Here is a 21,708-nt window from a genome sequence, read left to right as displayed (position 1 = left end):
TGTGTGTTTCTCTCTGTGCAATACAGTCCCTTTCTGCGCAGAAAGCAAATAAGATGTTGATATTTGTATGTATCACATGTTAAAGTGGCCAGATACTCAGGAAAAGCCGGGATAGATCAGTCTCAGGCAGTGTTTATATACGATCGATTTTACGGGAAGGAAGGTATTTCTTAACAAACAAAATAACCCACGCAAAACCACAATACAAGCGATCTCGAGTATTCCTCACCGTGCACACACCTGCGCATCGATGACAAGCCTTGTATCACTCGCCAGACCACCCAAACCCAAACAAAGCGATGGTGGCGATATTTTTCGCCCAGAGCGCGTGGAGGTGGTGGATCATCGTTGTTGGTCATTAGCCTACATGTCTGGACGCCATAATGACCCCTTGTAACGTGTGTCTGTTTCTCTGAAGTTCTTTCCTGCTGCGGGAGTTCTTTGGTTTTGTTCCTTGGACGCGGCTGCATTGGCATGTTAAAGCCTTTTATCAGCTTTCTCGAAAAGGAATGCTGGAGGGCTAAATAGGCACTGATTGAGTGACTGCCCGATCAGTGCTGGTTGATGGCAACTCGTTTATATACAGCGGATGAATCCTAATGCATGGGCCAAAGAAGGAAACTCGGCTCAACTGATTTGATATGGTGGCACTGTGCGGCTTTGCGTAAAAGCAGTTCTGCTGAATGTCAGTTAATGCAAATAGTTCTGCTGAATGTCAGTTGATGCAAATAGTTCTGCTCAATGTCAGTTGATGCAATTAGTTCTGCTGAATGTCAGTTAATGCAATTAGTTCTGCTGAATGTCAGTTAATGCAATTAGTTCTGCTGAATGTCAGTTAATGCAAATAGTTCTGCTGAATGTCAGTTAATGCAAATAGTTCTGCTGAATGTCAGTTAATGCAAATAGTTCTGCTGAATGTCAGTTAATGCAAATAGTTCTGCTGAATGTCAGTTAATGCAATTAGTTCTGCTGAATGTCAGTTAATGCAAATAGTTCTGCTGAATGTCAGTTAATGCAAATAGTTCTGCTGAATGTCAGTTAATGCAAATAGTTCTGCTGAATGTCAGTTAATGCAAATAGTTCTGCTGAATGTCAGTTAATGCAAATAGTTCTGCTGAATGTCAGTTAATGCAAATAGTTCTGCTGAATGTCAGTTAATGCAAATAGTTCTGCTGAATGTCAGTTAGTGCAATTAGTTCTGCTCAATGTTCGTTAATGCAAAAAGTTCTGCTGAATGTTAGTTAATGCAAATAGTTCTGCTGAATGTTAGTTAATGCAAATAGTTCTGCTGAATGTTAGTTAATGCAAATAGTTCTGCTCAATGTCAGTTAATGCAATTAGTTCTGCTGAATGTCAGTTAATGCAATTAGTTCTGCTGAATGTTAGTTAATGCAAATAGTTCTGCTGAATCAGTGTTAGTTAATGCATGCAAGATGGTCAGTGTCAAGTCTTTTACTTATCTGATGCATTCGTCTCATAGTTATTTGTCTGTCTGTCCACTATAAAGACAATTGGGCCGATGTACTTGTCAATTGTCTTGTTTTGTCATAATTCAGCGTTCTGTTGACTAACATTCTGTGGGTCTTTTTCAGGTTAACTCATACTGGTTCAGTCGGGCTACTCTCCGTTGAGGCCGACATGCATGTCACCGCAGAAAACTCAATTTGAGCTATGTGAAGTTAGTGGCACTGATTAAATTTAATTTCAAATTCTATTTATTTTTGTTTTTGTGTGCGTTTTATTTTTATTTTTTGTGGTTCTGCTATTGTAACAAGGCCCTCTGTCACAATAACCAGGCTTGCACTCCATGTTTACACGCAACCCACTTCCTTCAACTCACACACCCTCCCCCCATCACCGTCCGTGTGATCTATCATTTTCTACCCATCCCACTTCAGTTCTGGTCTCGCGCCCACCAGAAATAAACTTGCTGCTGCTGCCTCTGACACTCCTAGGCGACTCATGTGCACACAATAAAACTTCTCGTAGAGAGCACGGTTTATTCGGCGCTGTGGGAATGATGACGTCATGAAAGTCGCTTGCCGCTGCCATCAAAACATTTCATAATGACGTCAGCAAGAACAGGTTAATGATCATGCACTCAACATCCATGCTGGTCATACAGTTTGACGTCATTATAGGCCCGAAGTGAATTGTTCGCCGCGTGTAAACAGCGAAAAAGAATGCTGCGTTGTGTTCTGTGGGGTGCGTGGAACATGAACTTGTGGAATGCCAGAAGAAAAACATGGGCAGTTCCAAACTCCTCCGTGCGTACGTTTGTTATTATTTTGATTTTTTTAATGTAATGCCTTCCTTTCCGTGTAGACCGTCTTGAAGAATCACAATAGATTCGTCCAGGATTTACATGGGATAAGCCGAGCATTTTACACTTGACTACATTATATATTCAAAATTAAAATTAAGCCTGGCTGCTACCTGAACAGAGTTAGATCAAAACAAAAAAATCGTTTCTTTACTTTATTTTGTATGTGACACCGATGTCAGTCTGCGAAATTCATTCAGAAAAAAACCAACAAGCAAACAAACAAACATTTTATTTATTTATTTATATGGGAGATTTATATAGCGCTTGACGTTCTCTAAGCGCTTTACATATTAAATTCTGCCGTGTGAGATGGAATTTTTTACACAATATATCAAGCCATTACGGCGAATATTTACTTTTCACGGCCTATTATTCCAAGTCACACGGGTATTTGGTGGACATTTCTTTTATCTATGCCTATACAATCTTGCCAGGAAAGACCCTTTTGTCAATCGTCGGATCTTTAACGTGCACACCCCAAACATACAACAACAACAAAATAATAATATATATAGACAATGAAAACAAAAGACAAATGAACAACAACAAAACTGGCTCTGCACAGGAAGCACTGAGCCAGGATGTTGAGTTTAGGTATTTGTCCAAGCAGAAGGATCCTCTCGTCCCAGTTTGAAAGCATGAACAGATCTGTGGTGATGTATACAGTCTACATGTAACACCCTGTCGTTTACACGAGAAGTAATTAGACATGCTTGGCCGGGTTTATTGTTTTCCCATTCAAAATCACGCCAAGAATAAGGCCCCGTTCACACAGCGCTGCGTCCTTACCACGACCATGCCGATCACGCCGATCTGAAAAAGTTATCAAATCGGGGCATAACGCCGTCAAAATCCAGCACATGGCACTAATACCCTTGTCACATAATATAAACGCCGCTTCTGCTACGACGGAAAAGTGTCCGAGAGCGTGGCCAGTGGCAGGATCTCCATGAGCGTGGTTTGGTCGGGGTGGGATCTGCTAGGTCGGGAAGCTTGCACGCTCTCCCCACGCTTATGTTGAACTGCACAAAACAAGCGTAGTCGTGTACAGTCGTGATGTAGTTTTTTTTTATTCGCCATGTGCTGGATTTTGACGGCGAGCCCCGACTTGATAACTTTTTCAGATCGGAGTGATCGGCATGGTCGTCGTAAAAACGTAGAGCTGTGTGACGGGGGCCATAAAAAAACTACATGACGACTGTACTGCGCCCAGACCCGGCTACGCTTGTTTTTTGCAGTTCAAAATAAGCGTAGGGAGAGCGTGCAGCTTCCCAACCTAGCACTGAGATCCCACCCCGACCAAACCACGCTCATGGAGATCCTCCCACGTTTGGCCCACGAATGGCCACGCTCTCCGACAATTTTACAACGTAGCAGAAGCGGCGTCTCTGTGTGACTGGGGTATTACCGGACAGGACTCCTCACAGAAGCTCCACCTAATAGAGTCCCGGGAACCCCAACTCTACACAGAACTCCTTCACAGAAGCTCCACCTAATAGAGTCCCGGGAACCCCAACTCTACACAGAACTCCCTCACAGAAGCTCCACCTAATAGAGTCCCGGAAACCCCAACTCTACACAGAACTCCTTCACAGAAGCTCCACCTAATAGAGTCCCGGGAACCCCAACTCTACACAGGACTCCTCACGGAAGCTCCACCAAATAGAGTCCCGGGAACCCCAACTCTACACAGGACTCCTCACGGAAGCTCCACCTAATAGAGTCCCGGGAACCCCAACCCTACACAGAACTCCCTCACAGAAGCTCCACCTAATAGAGTCCCGGGAACCCCAACCCTACACAGAACTCCCTCACAGAAGCTCCACCTAATAGAGTCCCGGGAACCCCAACTCTACACAGAACTCCCTCACTGAAGCTCCACCTAATAGAGTCCCGAGAACCCCAACCCTACACAGAACTCCCTCACAGAAGCCCCACCTAATAGAGTCCCGGGAACCCCAACCCTACAGTACACAGAACTCCCTCACAGAAGCTCCACCTAATAGAGTCCCGGGAACCCCAACCCTACACAGAACTCCCTCACAGAAACTCCACCTAATCGAGTCCCGGGAACCCCAACTCTACACAGAACTCCCTCATAGAAACTCCACCTAATAGAGTCCCGGGACCCCCAACTCTACACAGGACTCCTTCACAGAAGCTCCACCTAATAGAGTCCCGGGAACCCCAACTCTACACAGAACTCCCTCACTGAAGCTCCACCTAATAGAGTCCCGGGAACCCCAACCCTACACAGAACTCCCTCACAGAAGCTCCACCTAATAGAGTCCCGGGAACTCCAACTCTACACAGAACTCCCTCACAGAAGCTCCACCTAATAAAGTCCCGGGAACCCCAACTCTACACAGAACTCCCTCACAGAAGCTCCACCTAATAGAGTCCCGGGAACCCCAACTCTACACAGAACTCCCTCACTGAAGCTCCACCTAATAGAGTCCCGGGAACCCCAACTCTACACAGAACTCCCTCACAGAAGCTCCACCTAATAGAGTCCCGGGAACCACAACTCTACACAGAACTCCCTCACTGAAGCCCCACCTAATAGAGTCCCAGGAACCCCAACTCTACACAGAACTCCTTCACAGAAGCTCCACCTAAAAGAGTCCCGGGAACCCCAACTCTACACAGAACTCCCTCACAGAAGCTCCACCTAATAGAGTCCCGGGAACCACAACTCTACACAGAACTCCCTCACAGAAGCTCCACCTAATAGAGTCCCGGGAACTCCAACCCTACACAGAACTCCTTCACAGAAGCTCCACCTAATCGAGTCCCGGGAACCCCAACCCTACACAGAACTCCTTCACAGAAGCTCCACCTAATAGAGTCCCAGGAACCCCAATCCTACACAGAACTCCTTCACAGAAGCTCCACTTAATAGAGTCCCGGGAACCCCAACCCTACACAGAACTCCTTCACAGAAGCTTCACCTAATCGAGTCCCAGGAACCCCAACCCTACACAGAACTCCTTCACAGAAGCTCCACCTAATAGAGTCCCGGGAACCCCAACTCTACACAGGACTCCTCACAGAAGCTCCACCTAATAGAGTCCCGGGAACCCCAACTCTACACAGGACTCCTCACAGAAGCTCCACCTAATAGAGTCCCGGGAACCCCAACTCTACACAGGACTCCTCACAGAAGCTCCACCTAGAGGGTCCGGATGTAACTTCCCGTTCTCACCCCTACGGTTCCCCGGGGGACCATTTGATATCACTGGTCGGTTCCACGGGGGACCATTTGATATCACCGGTCGCTTCCCTGGGGGACCATTTAATATCACTGGTCAGTTCCCTGGGGACCATTTGATATCACCGGTCAGTTCCCTTGGGGACCATTTGATAACACCTGTCGGTTCCCTGGGGGACCATTTGATATCACCGGTCGCTTCCCTGGGGGACCATTTGATATCACCGGTCGCTTCCCTGGGGGACCATTTGATATCACCGGTCAGTTCCCTGGGGGACCATTTGATATCACCTGTCGGTTCCTTGGGGGACCATTTGATATCACCGGTTGGTTCCCTGGGGGACCACAAAGCGCCCCCCTAGGGGGAACATCTTGGATTTGTCCCCCATCCCACTCTGAAAAAGGTCCAACATCCCAAAACATCCCCCACCTATTGTTCATCCTCTCTACCCCCCCCCCCCCCCCCCTTTTGCGGGCGTGTGGGTGTGTGTTCAGTGGATGTGTCTCTCTCTATCTCTTCCGCTCTCTTTCAGCACTGAAGGTGCAAAGGTGTGAGTGGCTGTATGTGTGTGTGTGTGTGTCTGTATGTGTGTGTGTGTCAGTGTGTGTATGTGTTTGTTTGTGTGCATGTTTGTGTGAGAGAGAGAAAAAGCATAAAGAGGGCAAACGAGAGAGAGTGAGAGAGAGAGAGAGAGAGAGAGAGAGAGAGAGAGAGAGAGAGAGAGAGAGAGAGAGAGAGAGAGAGAGAGAGAGAGAGAGAGAGAGAGAGAGAGAGAGAGAGAGAGAAATGGATCTCAGAACTATACAAAAAACATTGTGTATAGGCCAGCTGACCCGTTACAACTGATGCTTATAGCATAGCAACACCTCTCTCTCACACACTTTTTTTTTTTATACCTTTCAGATGTCTCTATTTTGTTCACACTTGTTTTAAACACACTCTGGAAATATCACATTAGAATGGGCTATTGAAATGAATTCAAGAACACACTATAATTTCACTTATCTTTTTATTATTGCCTCTGCAAATGATTTATTTTTAATCAGTTTCACAACATATAATGTTTTTCAAGTGGTACATATTTGGTGCCATCATAACCAGCTGTGAAATGCACAGCTGTGCTGAACAATATAATTATTTTATCTCAAAGAACACACAAACAGACACATTCGCACACACACAGACACACACATACACTGGCACATTCAAACAGTATCTACTGCAGAGTTATAATTTAAAACATCTGAAATGTAACCATTGTAAATACATCACCCTCTGTCTTAACCTTTCAGGAAAAAAAAGTTTGTCCAAATCATATCGAAAGACAAAGGAGACCCAAAATGCTGCAATCTCATTTTCCAAAGAAAATTCAATAAAATATGGTGTCGAAAAGCACACAATACACACACAAAAAAGCTTCAACAGCAAGAACAAAGCAGCCCACTTAGGAGAATATACACAGAATAACACTCAACACGTACTGACAAAGTTAAACTTTTCATTTCTAGACACAGTGTTTAGAGTAACAAGAATGGCAAAGCCCATACGACTCACATGCTTGACCTTGACCTTTACATGACCTTGACCTTCAGGGTCAAGGTCAAATAACTAAACCTAGCAATGACATCATACACTAAGAACTGCTTTACACATTTTCCCTACCAAAATACATGTGACCTTGACCCAAGGTCAAGGTCATCCAAGGTCATGCAACACAAAGCTGTTAATTCAAGACATAGGAAGTACAATGGTGATTATTGGCTCTTTCTACCATGAGATATGGTCACTTTTAGTGGTTCACTACCTTATTTTGGTCACATTTCATAAGGGTCAAAGTGACCTTGACCTTGATCATATGTGACCAAATGTGTCTCATGATGAAAGCATAACATGTGCCCCACATAATTTTTAAGTTTGAAACAGTTATCTTCCATAGTTCAGGGTCAAGGTCACTTCAAAATATGTATACAATCCAACTTTAAAGGACCCTTGCGACCTTGACCTTGAAGCAAGGTCAACCAAACTGGTGTCCAAAGATAGGGCTTACATTGCCCTGTATAGCATACATAGCTAAGGTTGCCATTCTCGATAACTTCAGAAAAAAATGCGAAAATGTGAAAAATGGTCGTTTTTAAGACAACAATTACGGCCCCTGTGACCTTGAACTTGAAGTGAGGTCAAGTTGCCGCACATGTTTTTTGAGATCTTGTAACCATACACCATCAGGCCACATCAGGTGTTGATAGACTTAATAGTGTCCAAGAAATATCCAACGTTAAAGTTTTCCGTACGGACGGACGAACGGACGGACGACTCGGGTGAGTACATAGACTCACTTTTGCTTCGCATGTGAGTCAAAAATGTAACAAACATTGTGGAGAAATCAGGCTGCAAATTATCTTCCAGTCAGGCAGTTACATTTATGTTATATGAAGTCTTATATCGCGCGCGTATCTCCAGACTCGGACTCAAGGCGCAGGGATCTATTTACAGGATTGTAAATGAAAGAACACAATATTTCTAACAGCCCTCCTGACAAAACCATGACAGGTAGACGACAAAACACTGAAGAAAGAAGCTGTAACTGTGTGATTATCCAACCTTAAAGGCACACTCCTTCCCATGTAAGCAGTTCGGCTCACTGTCTCCGATCTGGCCAGGCTTTTACATGAGATAAGACCATCCCTCCACTTGGTCACATACCAGAAATGAACAGCCTGGGTGCTACATGGGATAAGACCATCACTCCATTTGGTCACATACCAGACGTGAACAGCCTGGGTGCTACATGAAATAAGACCATCACTCCATTTGGTCACATACCAGACGTGAACAGCCTGGGTGCTACATGAAATAAGACCATCACTCCATTTGGTCACATACCAGAAATGAACACCCTGAGTGTTACATGAGATAAGACCATCCCTCCACTTGGTCACATACCAGAAATGAACAGCCTGGGTGCTACATGGGATAAGACCATCCCTCCACTTGGTAACATACCAGAAATGAACAGCCTGGGTACACTCTGTGCACAGAGGGATTTTTGTAGGAATTTCTTTCTTTCTTTATTTGGTGTTTAACGTCGTTTTAAACCACGAAGGTTATATCGCGACGGGGAAAGGGGGGAGATGGAATAGAGCCATTTGTCAATCGTTTCTTGTTCACAAAAGCACTAATCAAAAATTGCTCCAGGGGTTTGCAACGTAGTACAATATATTACCTTACTGGGAGAATGCAAGTTTCCAGTACAAAGGACTTAACATTTCTTACATACTGCTTGACTAAAATCTTTACAAAAATTGACTATATTCTATACAAGAAACACTTAACGAGGGTAAAAGGAGAAACAGAATCCGTTAGTCGCCTCTTACGACATGCTGGGGAGCATCGGGTAAATTCTTCCCCCTAACCCCCAGGGAGCTGGTTTAGGGTATGTGTCCAAGTGGAGGGATGGTCTTGCCTCACGTAAAAAGCCAGGTCAGATCTGAGACGGTCAGCCAAACAATTTTCATGACAATTACTAGTGTGCCATTAACCAGATCATGCTTTGGACTACATTACTTTCCTTTGTACACCCTCACGCTTGACTCAACTTTAACCTGACCTCAGCAGGTGAGCACACCTACATTCCTGCAAGTATGGTACACACTTGGACAAACACAGAAGTCTGCTGTGACATGTGCACATACAGACAGTCACTGTAGACATACTACAGTGGAACCCCCGTTTTAACCCTCACACTGGTGCAATTCTGTAACACATGTTACATAGCCACTGGTGAATTAACTTTCTTTCTTTCTTTCTTTATTTGGTGTTTAACGTCGTTTTCAACCGGGTGAATTAACAGAGAGAGAAAAATAAAGACAAACGGTCATGTAGGTTTTCGCATCCATGGGAGGTAATCGGAACCGACCAAACAGACTGGGTCAGTAGCGCGACATATGTCGTGACAACCAGGTGACAGTATACGTAAAGTAGCGCGACATATGTCGCGACAACCAGCCTAAGGGTTAAGACTTTAAAAAATCTGAGAATATCAGGTCTCAAAATGGAGGAAGTCTTACATTTTACAGACGCTATGATCAGAAAATCTCAAAAAGCAAGGTCTTAAAAAGGAGGGAGTCTTAAATTGGGGGGTCTTAAACAGGGGGTTCCACTGAACTCAGATTTACACTGCAAACTGTGGTGAGCGCAGTTTCAATGCACAAACCTACATGGATTATAATTAGGGATAAACAAAATAGTCTCCCATAAACAAAATTGAACACACAGTCACACACACAAATTCCCTCCCCTTCCTTTTCAAAAAGTACAACTAATTCATGATTATCAATGATGTTTCCTAGTGAAGGAAACACAACAGGTACTATACATGACTGCAAGGATGTTGTGATCACTGGGTAGGTGGAACAAAGAACCATTGCGCCTGCAAAGCATTCACATGTTAAAACACCTACAGAAAAACAACTCTAACTTGCTCAATAGCTGGTGGGGTCTGAAGTTCATCATAAATCTTTTTCTTTATTTGGTGTTTAACGTCGTTTTCAACCGTTCAAGGTTATATCGCGACGGATCATCATAAATCAAGGAGAATCATTCGGTATGAGAGTTCTAAGATACACACTAAGTTACAATCACAGTTAAATGCACGAATTATGAATAATCAACATATTCTTTGTGCAATCTCTTTAAACCATCTCCTTTTCTCTCTTTCTGCAACTTCTCTTTTATTCCTTGTTATTCCATTATTTCTTTCTTTTACTTCTCCCCTCGTCTTTCCCATTTCTCTTTTCTTTCAACTCCTCTTCTTTACCCCATTTCTCCACTTATACCTCTTTGTCTCCTTTTAACAGAACCCTTCTCTTCTTTATCCTTTAATTCCTCCATTCCGTCTCTCTCTTTGTCTGGTTTACTCTTACACCCTCCTCAATGTTTCTCTACTCCTGATCCCTCTTACCTACCTCCCCCCCCCCCCCCCCCCCACACTAGTTGCTACTATAACTTTCATAGTCATACTTTTACTTGAACCCTTCTCTTATTTATCCTATCATTCCTCTAATCCCTCTCTTTCTCTGGTTTACTCTAACACCCTCCTCTATGTTTCTCTACTTCTCCCCCCTCTAACCCCCCCCCCCCCCCACCCACCCCCCCCCCCCCCCCCCACACTAGTTGCTACTATAACTTTCATAGTCATACTTTTACTTGAACCCTTCTCATTAATTTTATCCTATAATTCCTCTAATCCCTCTCTTTCTCTGGTTTACTCTAACACCCTCCTCTATGTTTCTCTACTTCTCCCCCCTCTTATTCCCCCCACTGCTCCTCTATTTGCTGCTATAATTGTCATACTCCAACGCCACACCTTTTGGTTTCTTTGTGTTCTCTTTGCTGTTACCATTCTTCTTGTCTCCCTCTCTTCCCTCTTCCTTTCTTCCCAATGCTTTACCCTCTTTGCTGCCTCTTCTCTTGTCTTCCCCACTCCTCTTCCTCTGTCTTCCTTCCTCCTTGTCTTCCTCTTTGTCCTTCCCCTTTGCTATCCTATCTCTGCTGCCTCTGCTTTTCTTTTCTTCCCTGGCCATCTCTTCCTCCGATTCTTCCTCCTCCTCCTCCTCTTCTTCCTCTTCTTCACTCTCTAGCTTCACCTTCTCGCCACGACTCCAACGCTCCGCCAGCGTCCGGAGTTTCTCCCTCACGGAATCGCCTTTGACTGTTCCGATCCAATAGTTGTAGCAGCTCTCCAGCGTACGATCCAGGAGGCCTGTCACGACCGCTTCTCGCAGCATGAACTTCAGGAATGGAACCTTGTAATGTTCCAGTCCCATCTCTCCCAGGCACTTGAGGATGCGAGTGATGCGCAGGTAGTTATGCATGGAGCTGAAACATACAGAATTTTTCTTTTAAGTCAGAAAATCAGCAGGGGTAAGGGCAGGGGTAGCATGCATGGCCTGTACATGTTCTCAGTTTTGCTGTACTATACTGAAGGATATACACCCTAAATTCTCCTATTGGGTATCATATGGCAAAGCCTAGAAAACAGCTGAGACTTTGAAAGATTACCTGGATTGAACACAATGGCAGACATATGGACACAACCCTGAACACACACACACACACACACACACACACACACACACACACACACACACACGGGCGCATACAAACACGTACAATGTACATAGATATACACACATGCATGAAACACAGACAGAGATAGACAAACAGAAAGGCACACATAAATGAGAACGCATGCAAATACACCAAACTTACTGATTTAGATGTTGAAAACGCTGCTCGAAGTTCCCTGCTCTTTTTACTGCTCCTGTGTCTCGGTTGGCAAGCACAATCCCATAGAAGTTGAGCATCATTTCATACGACTTTATAAAGCGTTCAATAGCAGCAGGATCATTTTTGATAGCCTGCAAAGAAAAGAAAAGAAATAAAACGTAAAAAAACATGTTTGTTTTTTCTTTCTTTTCTGTTGTCAAATTTAAAAACCGCTAGTACATGTACTGTATTCTTATACTCTATTGTTTTTACATTCAGTAAATATTTGATTTTCAGTAAATCACTGGGCCTTTCTATTAGAGGGAGTTACTGCAGTGACATTATTTCTGAGCAACCAAGGTACCCAGTCAGAACAGTAATCAAAGCAGTACAAAATAAAGGGACATAATTTTTCTTTTGTTGTGTTTGCTAGGCCTTATTTAAGAGTTTGAAAACTGGGAGTAGTGTGTGTGTGTATTTCTGTCTGTGTGTGTTTGGTGTGTGTGATGGGGGAGGGGGGGGGGAATAAGTAGAGGTTACATGCCGAGTCTCAGTGATTATTAAAAATAATGGTCGAAGTTAGCGGATCATGAAAAATGCGAGCTTCAGCGAGCTTTTTCATGACCGCGAACTGAGACCATTATTTTTAATAATCACTGAGACAAGGTGTGTAACCTCTTTATTCCTCCTTTCTTCAGTTATTCAAAGAAAACAGGAGTTTTTGTGCGAAAGTTTGATCGAATCCGAATCACTCAACCAGTCAACCTGCGCAGGCGATCGATTAATGCGCGGTTGTATAGTTCCGTGCAAATCATTCCATTCTGTTAACACTTCTTTTCAGTTTCCCTGTTTTGGACTAAAATCAAGTACAAAGATATGCTGTTATTCTGCTGTGGCGGTAAAGGCAGATATTGTGTGTTCTGTTTATGTTTTAGTATCGCTTAGGATAATGTTCTTTCGTCAAATGGGACTAGCAGACGAACTTTTGCACCCGTGTTCCAACGTTAATTACTGTATGAAGTTCAGTTTTCTGGGGAAAATAGTGTATGAAACCGCTTTATGTTGTTTAAATTGATGAGATGTGTGCATTTGGTTGCGTGTGATCTGTTTATAAAATGAAATATTGTTGAAAACTGACCGTCGGATTGCAGTCAGTGTTGTTGAAGAAACTGAGTGAAAAGAAGGGGAACTACTCTTGTCGCTAGACAAAGTATGAGTTACTTGCCTTGGGAATTTGCTTGTGATGAACGTTTGTGCACGGCAGATCTAGATTCAGAAAACAACCGAACTCATGGATTTTATATGCAGATTCATGTGTTCAGGCCTGTAGTTGTTAATTTAAATGCGGTATGTTTGTATTGTTTGCTCCAGAGATGTATACCGTACTTTCCGGGTGACAAGGCGCTACAGCGCATAAGGCGCACCCCCTTCTTTTTAACAAAAATTGTAATCCAATCACCCATTGGGCGCAGGGGGCCGATAGGGCGCACCAAAATTGAAAAAGTATACCGGTAACAAACGGTCGAAGAATGAAAATAAGCCGCACATCAAAGGAAGAATACAGAGTGGAAATGACCCCGTTTTTGCCATGAGAGGTGGTTCCCCTGTCATATCTGAGAGAGGAAACACTTCCTGCACCGGGGTCAGTGACCGAGTTTAACAGAGTGGAAATATGTGTGCTCTGTGTGTGAGGCGAGATCAAAGGCAGGTCCATTGTGATAGCTGGGTGGCTTGAGAGCTCGAGGAAACTTGGCCAGGGCAGTACCTTGTAGCTGAAACATGCATTATCACAAGTTGTTTGACTGGTACTCAGGCGGTCTCTTTGATTTTTTTCGTATTTCATACACGGATTAGGCGCTTCGTTATACAAGACGCAGGGGTCGAACTCGAGGAAAAAAGTCGCGCCTTATGACCCGGAAAGTACGGTACTTCGTACTTATAGAGCGTTCGGAACTTTTCAGTCGCAAAAGTAGTACCGAAACAGAACAGCTTCTCAACCCATTGCACTATCGAGGATTCAGGCTGTTGCTGGCTCGTTATTTGTTTGGTTGCTGGGTCATTATCGAAAAATAACTAGCTCTACAAGTTTACAGAGGTAAAGAAGCAGAGGGGGGAATAATAATTAATACTCAGCCTGACAAACTTAACTGGTCAAAATCTAGACACAGAACAAAAGTTAGGAGCAAGATGCAAACCTCAGCTTCATGAAGTTGAAGTTCCTGTGCATGCCAATTCATGCCACTCTCACGAATGGGAAACAACCTGCAGAGAAAAAGAAGGATACAATTAACTCAAACTTTCAGCCTATGTGACATCTAACCCAATACACATTTAATACCAAATCTTTTTTTGCACTCGCCGATAATAACCGGAAGAGAAAAAGAATGATTAAATTTGGTCATTATTTCAGCCTAGACATCGCATTCAAATTACTACAGTAATACCAAATCTGTTTTTTCTTCTGTATAGAAAATACCCTGCAGACCCAAAACAATTTCAACCCATAAGACACACCCTAATAATTCATTCCAAGTCTTTCTGCACAGAATTCAATTTGTGTGAGGATCTTCTTTTTTAATTTATTCATCTGCAAAGCAATTTCTAATACACTAACATTGTTCCCGGATGTGCACACAGACACACACACAAACACAACCAACCAACCTAACTTTTAAATGAAATGCCAGAGAAAGAAAATGTTGTGGTAACTCACCACTGAATGAAGCCATGATGTCTCTCTAGACGCTCATAATCATTCCACCAGTTCTCATGAAACTCGTCAATGCTCACTCCTGCCCACAAGAAGAGACTATGTTCAACTCCCGAACATAAACTTTCAACCAACAAACCTTAACAACTGAAACAAGCAACAACAAAATAGGAACAAAGAAATAAAGAAATTCCAGAAATCCATCAATGTAGGCTCTTGTATGAATAGAGAGTACTGGTAATACAAAATTCAATATTTTGGTGTGCTGGTGTTTTTTTGTTGGTCTCTTAGAGAGAGAGAGAGAGAGAGAGAGAGAGAGAGAGAGAGAGAGAGAGAGAGAGAGAGAGAGAGAGAGAGAGAGAGAGAGAGAGAGAGTGAGAGAGAGAGAGAGAATACGAGAGAGACAGAAAGAGATCGAGAGAGAGACAGAGAGAGAGAGAGAGAGAGAGAGAGAGAGTTCATTTTTAGAAAATAATAAACAAAATACCGTCTGGTTTTGAAGGGATCCTTCCTTTGTAAAACAGCACATTCAGTTTCTCTCTTGGATTGTCTCTCTTGCCCTGTAACACAGAAATGGAAAACATGATGGTTGTTGCTGATCTAAAACAAAAGACTAAGACACACAAAAGAAGTCACTGAATCAAGGGAACTAATTTCACACAAATCTATCAACTCAGCTGAAAGCTCTTGCATATATATGCAGAGAAAGCAGACAAACAAAAGAACTGTGTGATTATCTTTTAGTCAACTTTTCAAAACAGTATCGTATTCCTGTACATGTGTGTGCAAGTATTCTACACAAAATTCGATTTTGTTGTTGAGGTCTTTACATTTTGATTTTCTCTGAAACGAAGAGAACTTTAACAGGATCTGAAGAATCTCAAACAGAATGAGGCAGAGCGATGTTAAGATATCAAATAACCAAAGGGAAGTAATCGCTCTTAATGCATACGACATGTGTAATAGAGTAAGCGAGAGTTGTACGGAACCTTTTCTCCTGGCACCTGGGAGAATAACAAGCATTGAAATGAACAAGCGACTTTCATCCTCAAAAAAGGATGATCACCGCAAGCTCATATGCTCATCATTCTCTAAGGCACTCCAACAAACACCTACGTACACAATCATATACAAGAACCAGCTTTTATTCTCGACAGGACTTAGTCCTTAGATCAAGACTGGTTTAAACAGAACAAACACACAAACACACACATTGTTACAGGGTCGTCTCGAAAGTATCAGTTAGAATCTCAAACAGAATGAGGCAGTGCGATGTTAAGATATCAAATAACCAAAGGGAAGTTCTCTCAGGTGCCAGGAGAAAAGGTTCCGTACAACTCTCGCTCACTCTATTACACATGTCGTATGCATTAAGAGCGATTACTTCCCTTTGGTTATTTGAGGATCTGAAGAACCAAAATGCTGTCATGTTGATGCATTGCGGTACCTGCGATGAGAGGACACCCTTGGGACTAGCCAATGGTGTTCCTGCATTGCAGGTAGGCTTTTCATCACAAGATGGAATTCCCCCCCCCCCCCTCCTCCCCCTTTTTAAAAAAAAACTAATTTGAGACTTCCCCCTTTTAAAACCTTACCTTTTCAGATTTTCTGTTCATAACCTCTGTCAATGAGCCTCCATTTTAAAAACTGATTTTCACACAGTTTTGTACGTGTTAAAATGGGCGTTCACTGCACAGGGGACAACACCAAGTGTGTCTTCTCATCGTTACGGCTTGATATTACAGGGACCAAAGCTAATGACGCAAGCGCTGATGCAGGTAATCCACAAGGTTTTCACGGTTTCAAGCTGCTGGGATATGATGGGAAATATTGTTTAGCTGATCTTACGGGGTATCCACTGCGGTACATCTGTGTGTCATTGTCACTCCACTGCCTCTTCAGATGTCCAAGCCCTGTTCGTTGCACCGGTGAAGGCCTCAAGTTGTATTCCTGTTTGAAAACAGCAAATCACAAATAATCAGAACTCATACTTAACGGTCATGAAATCGAACGCAGAAGAAGAATAAGAAGAAGATGAACTGATACTGAATACTGCCTCAGAGATTTCTATTTCAAAATGATACAATCACCAGACAGCATTTTTTTTGTGGAAAATGCTAAGGTGATTGAATAAATTTTGGAACATAATGTCATTACACTTACAGAGTGACAGAAAGCTTGCAATCTTGTGCTGGTGATTCTCAACCCAAATGCTAGGGAGTAACCATTTTCCATAACTGGCCAGCCATGGTATTTCTGGTTCTTACACTCACACACACACACACACACACACTTACAAACCATCCCTTTCTCACACAAACATGCAGACATGTTGTTCTCAGGCTTTCGTCTTCAGTCTATGATGAACACTTTTTTGACACTTTGCTCTGAACTATGTATGGTCGATGGTCCGATAGTTTTGACATTTAGATTCATCAATTTCCCTACCAAATGGATAAAGTAAGGTCATTTTGTCCTATACGTAGTATTAATTCAGGTCCAACTCACCTACTATCTTCTGATTCTTGGAACAACTTGTGCAGCTGCAGATAAATCTGTCTAATGATCATATTATTTGAAGCTTCCTTTACATTTCTGGTCCTTCTATCTCTAGTTCTAAATATAGTTTATCAACCTTATAAAGCCTGTGTTTTCAAAGTTGCCATAAACCTGCAGAAAAGGATTCTTGTAAGACCAGGAGAGAGAGAAAAACCAACCTTTTTAGGCTGAGACGCAGCATTCCTCTTCCCCTTCTTCCCCTGGCCGGCTGGGCGCCATGGCCTTTCGTCTTCATCTTCACTCGAAGTCTGAAAGCACATACATATTTATATGCATTCACAGATTCACACACATATTCTGAGAAAGAGAGAGAGAGAGAGAGAGAGAGAGAGAGAGAGAGAGAGAGAGAGAGAGAGAGAGAGATAGAGAGAAAGAGAGAGAGAGAGAGAGAGACTCACAGACACACACACACACACACAGCAACGTACTTACACACATCACTGTGACTACTATGATGAGAGAGAGGGAGGCCATTTTTGTTTTTATTGTGCTTGGGGGAAACAACGTAGTAAGATGAAGTCATAATGTCTCGATACTCAATATAATAAAGTGTTCTATGTCTATGTCTCGATACTCAATATGATGTCATTTGCGTGTTCCAGACTCATTATGACGCTCTGCGATCAATGAGAAGGCGGAAAGGATCTGTAAAGTCTAAAGTTTCAAAACCTGCTATCTTTTCACCAAATTTGTTCATTTTGAGCGTTATTCCCACGCAAACACAATAAAACTATCTTTTCTTTATTAAAAAAATGACAAGGAATAGACGAACGTTCAATTTATAAGTCTTGTATATAAAACACGGAAAGTGGCTATTTAACAGTTTTCTTTAATTTCAAGCCTATTTTTCAATCAAACACAACAAAACCATATATTTTCGGATACAGGAGAAAATAAGGAATACGATATCGTTTTTGTAATCTAAATTCTGATTTTTTTTAAAAGTGACAAAATTGGCAAATTTTCAATGAACATTACATAAACAAATTTTTAAGGTACCAAGCTGATAGCAATCCCATAGCAGCGTTTAACCTGGGAGAAAAAGGCAATGGGACATTTGTCCCCCTCAACTAAATTCCGATGGGACATAGTCGAAGGCAAGAAGCGCCAAAGTAAGAGGCATGTACGCGTTTTGATCAAAGATGCAAAATGGTGCAATTCGGTGCGAGAATTAGCCGCTATATCATGTTATCTCTGTGTGTGTGTGTGTGTGTGTGTGTGTAAAGTGTATATTTGGTGGCGCAGTGGTACGTATTCTCAATGCGCCCTTTGACGCACTGAATGGAATTGTGATGGGACATTTTCAAATTTAATGCGCCAATGGCGCAGGGCGCACTAGTAAATGAAACCCTGCCATAGTTCCGATAGGTCGAAGGTTGAGTGACAAACAAGAAAATTGATGAAAAAATGAAGCCATGACAGTGCGGGCTCAACTTTTGCAAACAGGCAAACATGATGTCATCAAATAGCGCTAAGAAAAATCGGAGAAAACGACACATGCAAATGCTCTCAAAAATATGTAAACCAATGTTCATCAAAATACGTCCAGTAGTTTTTGAGATATATATATATATATATATATACTGTTCAAAAAAAGAAACGCATAGTTGCTACTTGCCAAATTTGTTTTATTTTTCGAAAAAATTAACAGAAAATCCAGTATTTAGATTATTTGTTTGAAATTTGGTATGGACACAGTTGAATGCACACACAGTTCATTTGCATCTTCAAATCAATCAGTCAATCAATACGATTGGGTGCCGAGGCTGTCAAGTCAGTAGGGGGTGTGACTGCCTTGAGCAGCAACAACTGCCCGGCACCTTCTGGGCATGGACTGGATCAGATGCCGGATATCTTGCTGTGGGATGGTGTCCCACTCCTCCTGAAGTGCCTGCAATAGATCGCGGTGATTTGCCGGCGCTTCTTCTCGCCTGCGCACACGTCTGTCCAATTCATCCCAGAGGTGTTCTATCGGGTTCATGTCTGGCGACATGGATGGCCAGGGAAGCACCTGGACATGGTGGTCGGTGAGGAACTGGGTGGTGAGTCGTGCTGTGTGCGGGCGAGCGTTGTCCTGCTGGAATATGGCATCCTGGTCAGCCAGAAGAGGAAGGGCGTGTGGGCGCAGAATTTCCTCCACGTATCGCTGGGCAGTTATGCGCCCTTGGACGTGCACCAGGGTGCTCCTTCCAGCGGTATTGATCGCCCCCCACACCATGACGCCTCCACCACCATGAACGGGTGCCTCATCCACACAGTTGGGCGCGTAACGTTCGTTTACTCTCCGGTAGACCCTCCTCCGACCATCATGTCGCTGGAGCAGGAAGTAGGACTCGTCGCTGAACCACACGTGTCTCCAGTGATTCCGGACGGTCCAGCGAAGGTGCTGGTTGCCCCACTGCACTCGGTTCTGGCGATGGCGGCGGGTGAGGACAGCTCCTCTGTGAGGTCTGCGAGCTCTCAAACCAGCTTCATGCAGGCGGTTCCGCACGGTCTGGTCCGATAATCGGTGTGGCCCGGGGAGAGCCTGGACAGAAGATGAGGCCGACAGGAAACGATTCCGGAGGTGGCGGAGCCGTATGAAGCGGTCGTGAGCAGCAGTTGTCGCCCTTGGTCTTCCCGCTCGTGGCAAGTCAGCAACGGAGCCAGTGGCTTGAAACCTGACCCACAGTCTACTGATGGTGCTCTGGGACACGTGGAAGTGCCTGGCGATTGCACTTTGACTTTGGCCTGCTTGTAAACGACCCAATGCAATTTGGCGGTCTTCTCTGCTCAATCGGGCCATCTTTCGTCGCTGAATTGTCGTCTGATTTCTTTGTGGCGAACAATCCGCTTTTATGGGTTTTGGAAGACATGGTGAGAGCTCAATATTCCCCGAGTTTCACGAGATTACACTGAAGCATGACGAGTGGTCATGCCAAATGAGCAATTTTGACATTGTAGCCACTGATAACGCATGCGTCACGTGCAGAGCTCACTTGTGGCAATGGACGAAAGGTCGACGACCAGATAAACATTTTCTGCAGTTTGGTGGATATCCTTGTAGCCATATAACTAAATTAACCAAATATTACAAGCTATGCGTTTCTTTTTTTGAACAGTATATATGCTCTCCACACACACACACACAGACAGACAGACACACACACAAACACATACCTAGGGAGACAAACCTCACTCTCTGCTCTTGTTAAAACATTCACTCATTACTTGACTGAATGTTAAAGATTTAACCAGCTAGCTATTGCTCTCAAACTGAAAGTGACTTACTGCCATCATAAAATAAACATAGTAGTAGTAGCGTAACTTCAAAGCTTTCTTTGACACTGCTATCAGTAAGGTGTCATCAAAAATGTGAGCAACAGAAAAAAACAACAACAAATTCTGAACAGATCAAAACATGCAGAATTAACTCACTGTCCCTCAACATTCAACTTTACATTGCAAAATAAAAGCCAATATTTATACTTACGCCTTGGCATTTCTGCTTCTTTGCTGCGCCAAAAACACAGCCCATAGTTTTGCCTGCTCCCTTTTTATTTTGACTCTCTTTGTCGCTGTCAGCACTACCATCAGAGCCAGACTTGTTGAAGTCAGTGTCAGTATCAAAATCTTTGTCACTGTAGTCTACAAAGTTACGAGCATTCTGTTCAGCAGACTCGAGGGCATACTCTTGAGTTTCATCCTTTTCTGCCTTATTTACTATTTCTGCATCATCCTTGGGTTCATCAACTTCAATGGGTTCGTCTGTGTGTTCTGAGTTTTCTCCCTTTGGTGGTGTGTCGTAATTCTTTCCAGTTTCACTTTCTCTGCTTTCGGTCTGTTCAACTTCAAGTTTTGGCTCATCTGTACTCAGGCTCTTTTCTGGTTTACTGTCAGCAGGTTCTGAAGGAGCAACCGTACCAGCATCACTTACATCTACGTCAATGTTGACAAGTTTCGGGGAACCGGCCTCTCCAAACTTTTGGTTTGATTCCAATTTCAGTGTGCTTTGGTGTGCTTCAACAGTCTCAGATACCGTCTCTTTATCTGCAATGTTTTCGTCTCGACTATTCTCACCACTTATGTCACACTTAATATTGTTGTTGGAACTCACAGGAACAGCAGACGTCGATTCCTTGGACAGATTATTGTCAGACACGGAACTACTTTCTGTTGTTCTAGTTTCGGTTTCGTCGGGATCAGTGCTGATGTTGTAGACCTTTTTGGGAGGGAATTTTTCATCGCCAGGTTTGTTAACATTTACGTTATTACTCATAGACATTTTTAAGACAGTAAAAATGCATATATGCAGCCAGCTCAACGCGAGATTCTTTGAAAATCTTCATTTACTGCACCAATACCGAGAACTTGCCTTCTACTTCCCTTGCATGATGGCGTAATGCTGTCTAAAGATAACTACAAACGGGTTGTTGCCAAGCATGGAATTTGTGCTGTTTGAAGATTGTACAAATAAATGCATTATTTCCCCATTAACTCGAGTACAACAGCTACGTTTATGCAAATTAATTAGTCATTATTTGTTTTTGTAACATTATACTTGGTATTTTTATCAGTTATGGTGGTTAGTAATCTAATTTTATGTAATTCTTATATTAAACATACTGACTAAGCTAGATATATTATTTTTAGTT

The 21,708-nt window shown here is 43.1% G+C and overlaps 1 protein-coding gene and 1 long non-coding RNA gene across 2 annotated transcripts; both read right to left on the bottom strand.

Moving 5' to 3' along the window:
• Positions 1–6,533: 6,533 nt before the first annotated feature.
• On the bottom strand, positions 6,534–10,667 carry LOC138971479 (uncharacterized). The gene is made up of 2 exons (XR_011457264.1): positions 8,556–10,667; positions 6,534–8,255 (listed from the first exon to the last, which is right to left on the bottom strand). It is a non-coding gene; the product is annotated as an uncharacterized lncRNA (long non-coding RNA).
• A 40-nt stretch (positions 10,668–10,707) lies between these two features.
• LOC138971471 (opioid growth factor receptor-like protein 1) lies at positions 10,708–21,462 on the bottom strand. Its single transcript, XM_070344208.1, has 8 exons — positions 20,547–21,462; positions 17,233–17,322; positions 16,364–16,465; positions 15,003–15,075; positions 14,519–14,597; positions 14,001–14,067; positions 11,809–11,957; positions 10,708–11,415 (listed from the first exon to the last, which is right to left on the bottom strand). Exons 1-8 carry the CDS (start codon positions 21,336–21,338, stop codon positions 10,866–10,868), a joined length of 1,902 nt encoding a protein of 633 aa, XP_070200309.1. The 5' UTR covers positions 21,339–21,462; the 3' UTR covers positions 10,708–10,865.
• Positions 21,463–21,708: the final 246 nt, after the last annotated feature.

This window comes from Littorina saxatilis, linkage group LG7, assembly GCF_037325665.1.
Source record: "Littorina saxatilis isolate snail1 linkage group LG7, US_GU_Lsax_2.0, whole genome shotgun sequence".
NCBI lineage: Eukaryota > Metazoa > Mollusca > Gastropoda > Littorinimorpha > Littorinidae > Littorina > Littorina saxatilis.
Note: the sequence above shows the minus strand (reverse complement) of the source record. Positions and strands in the feature narration are given on the sequence as shown.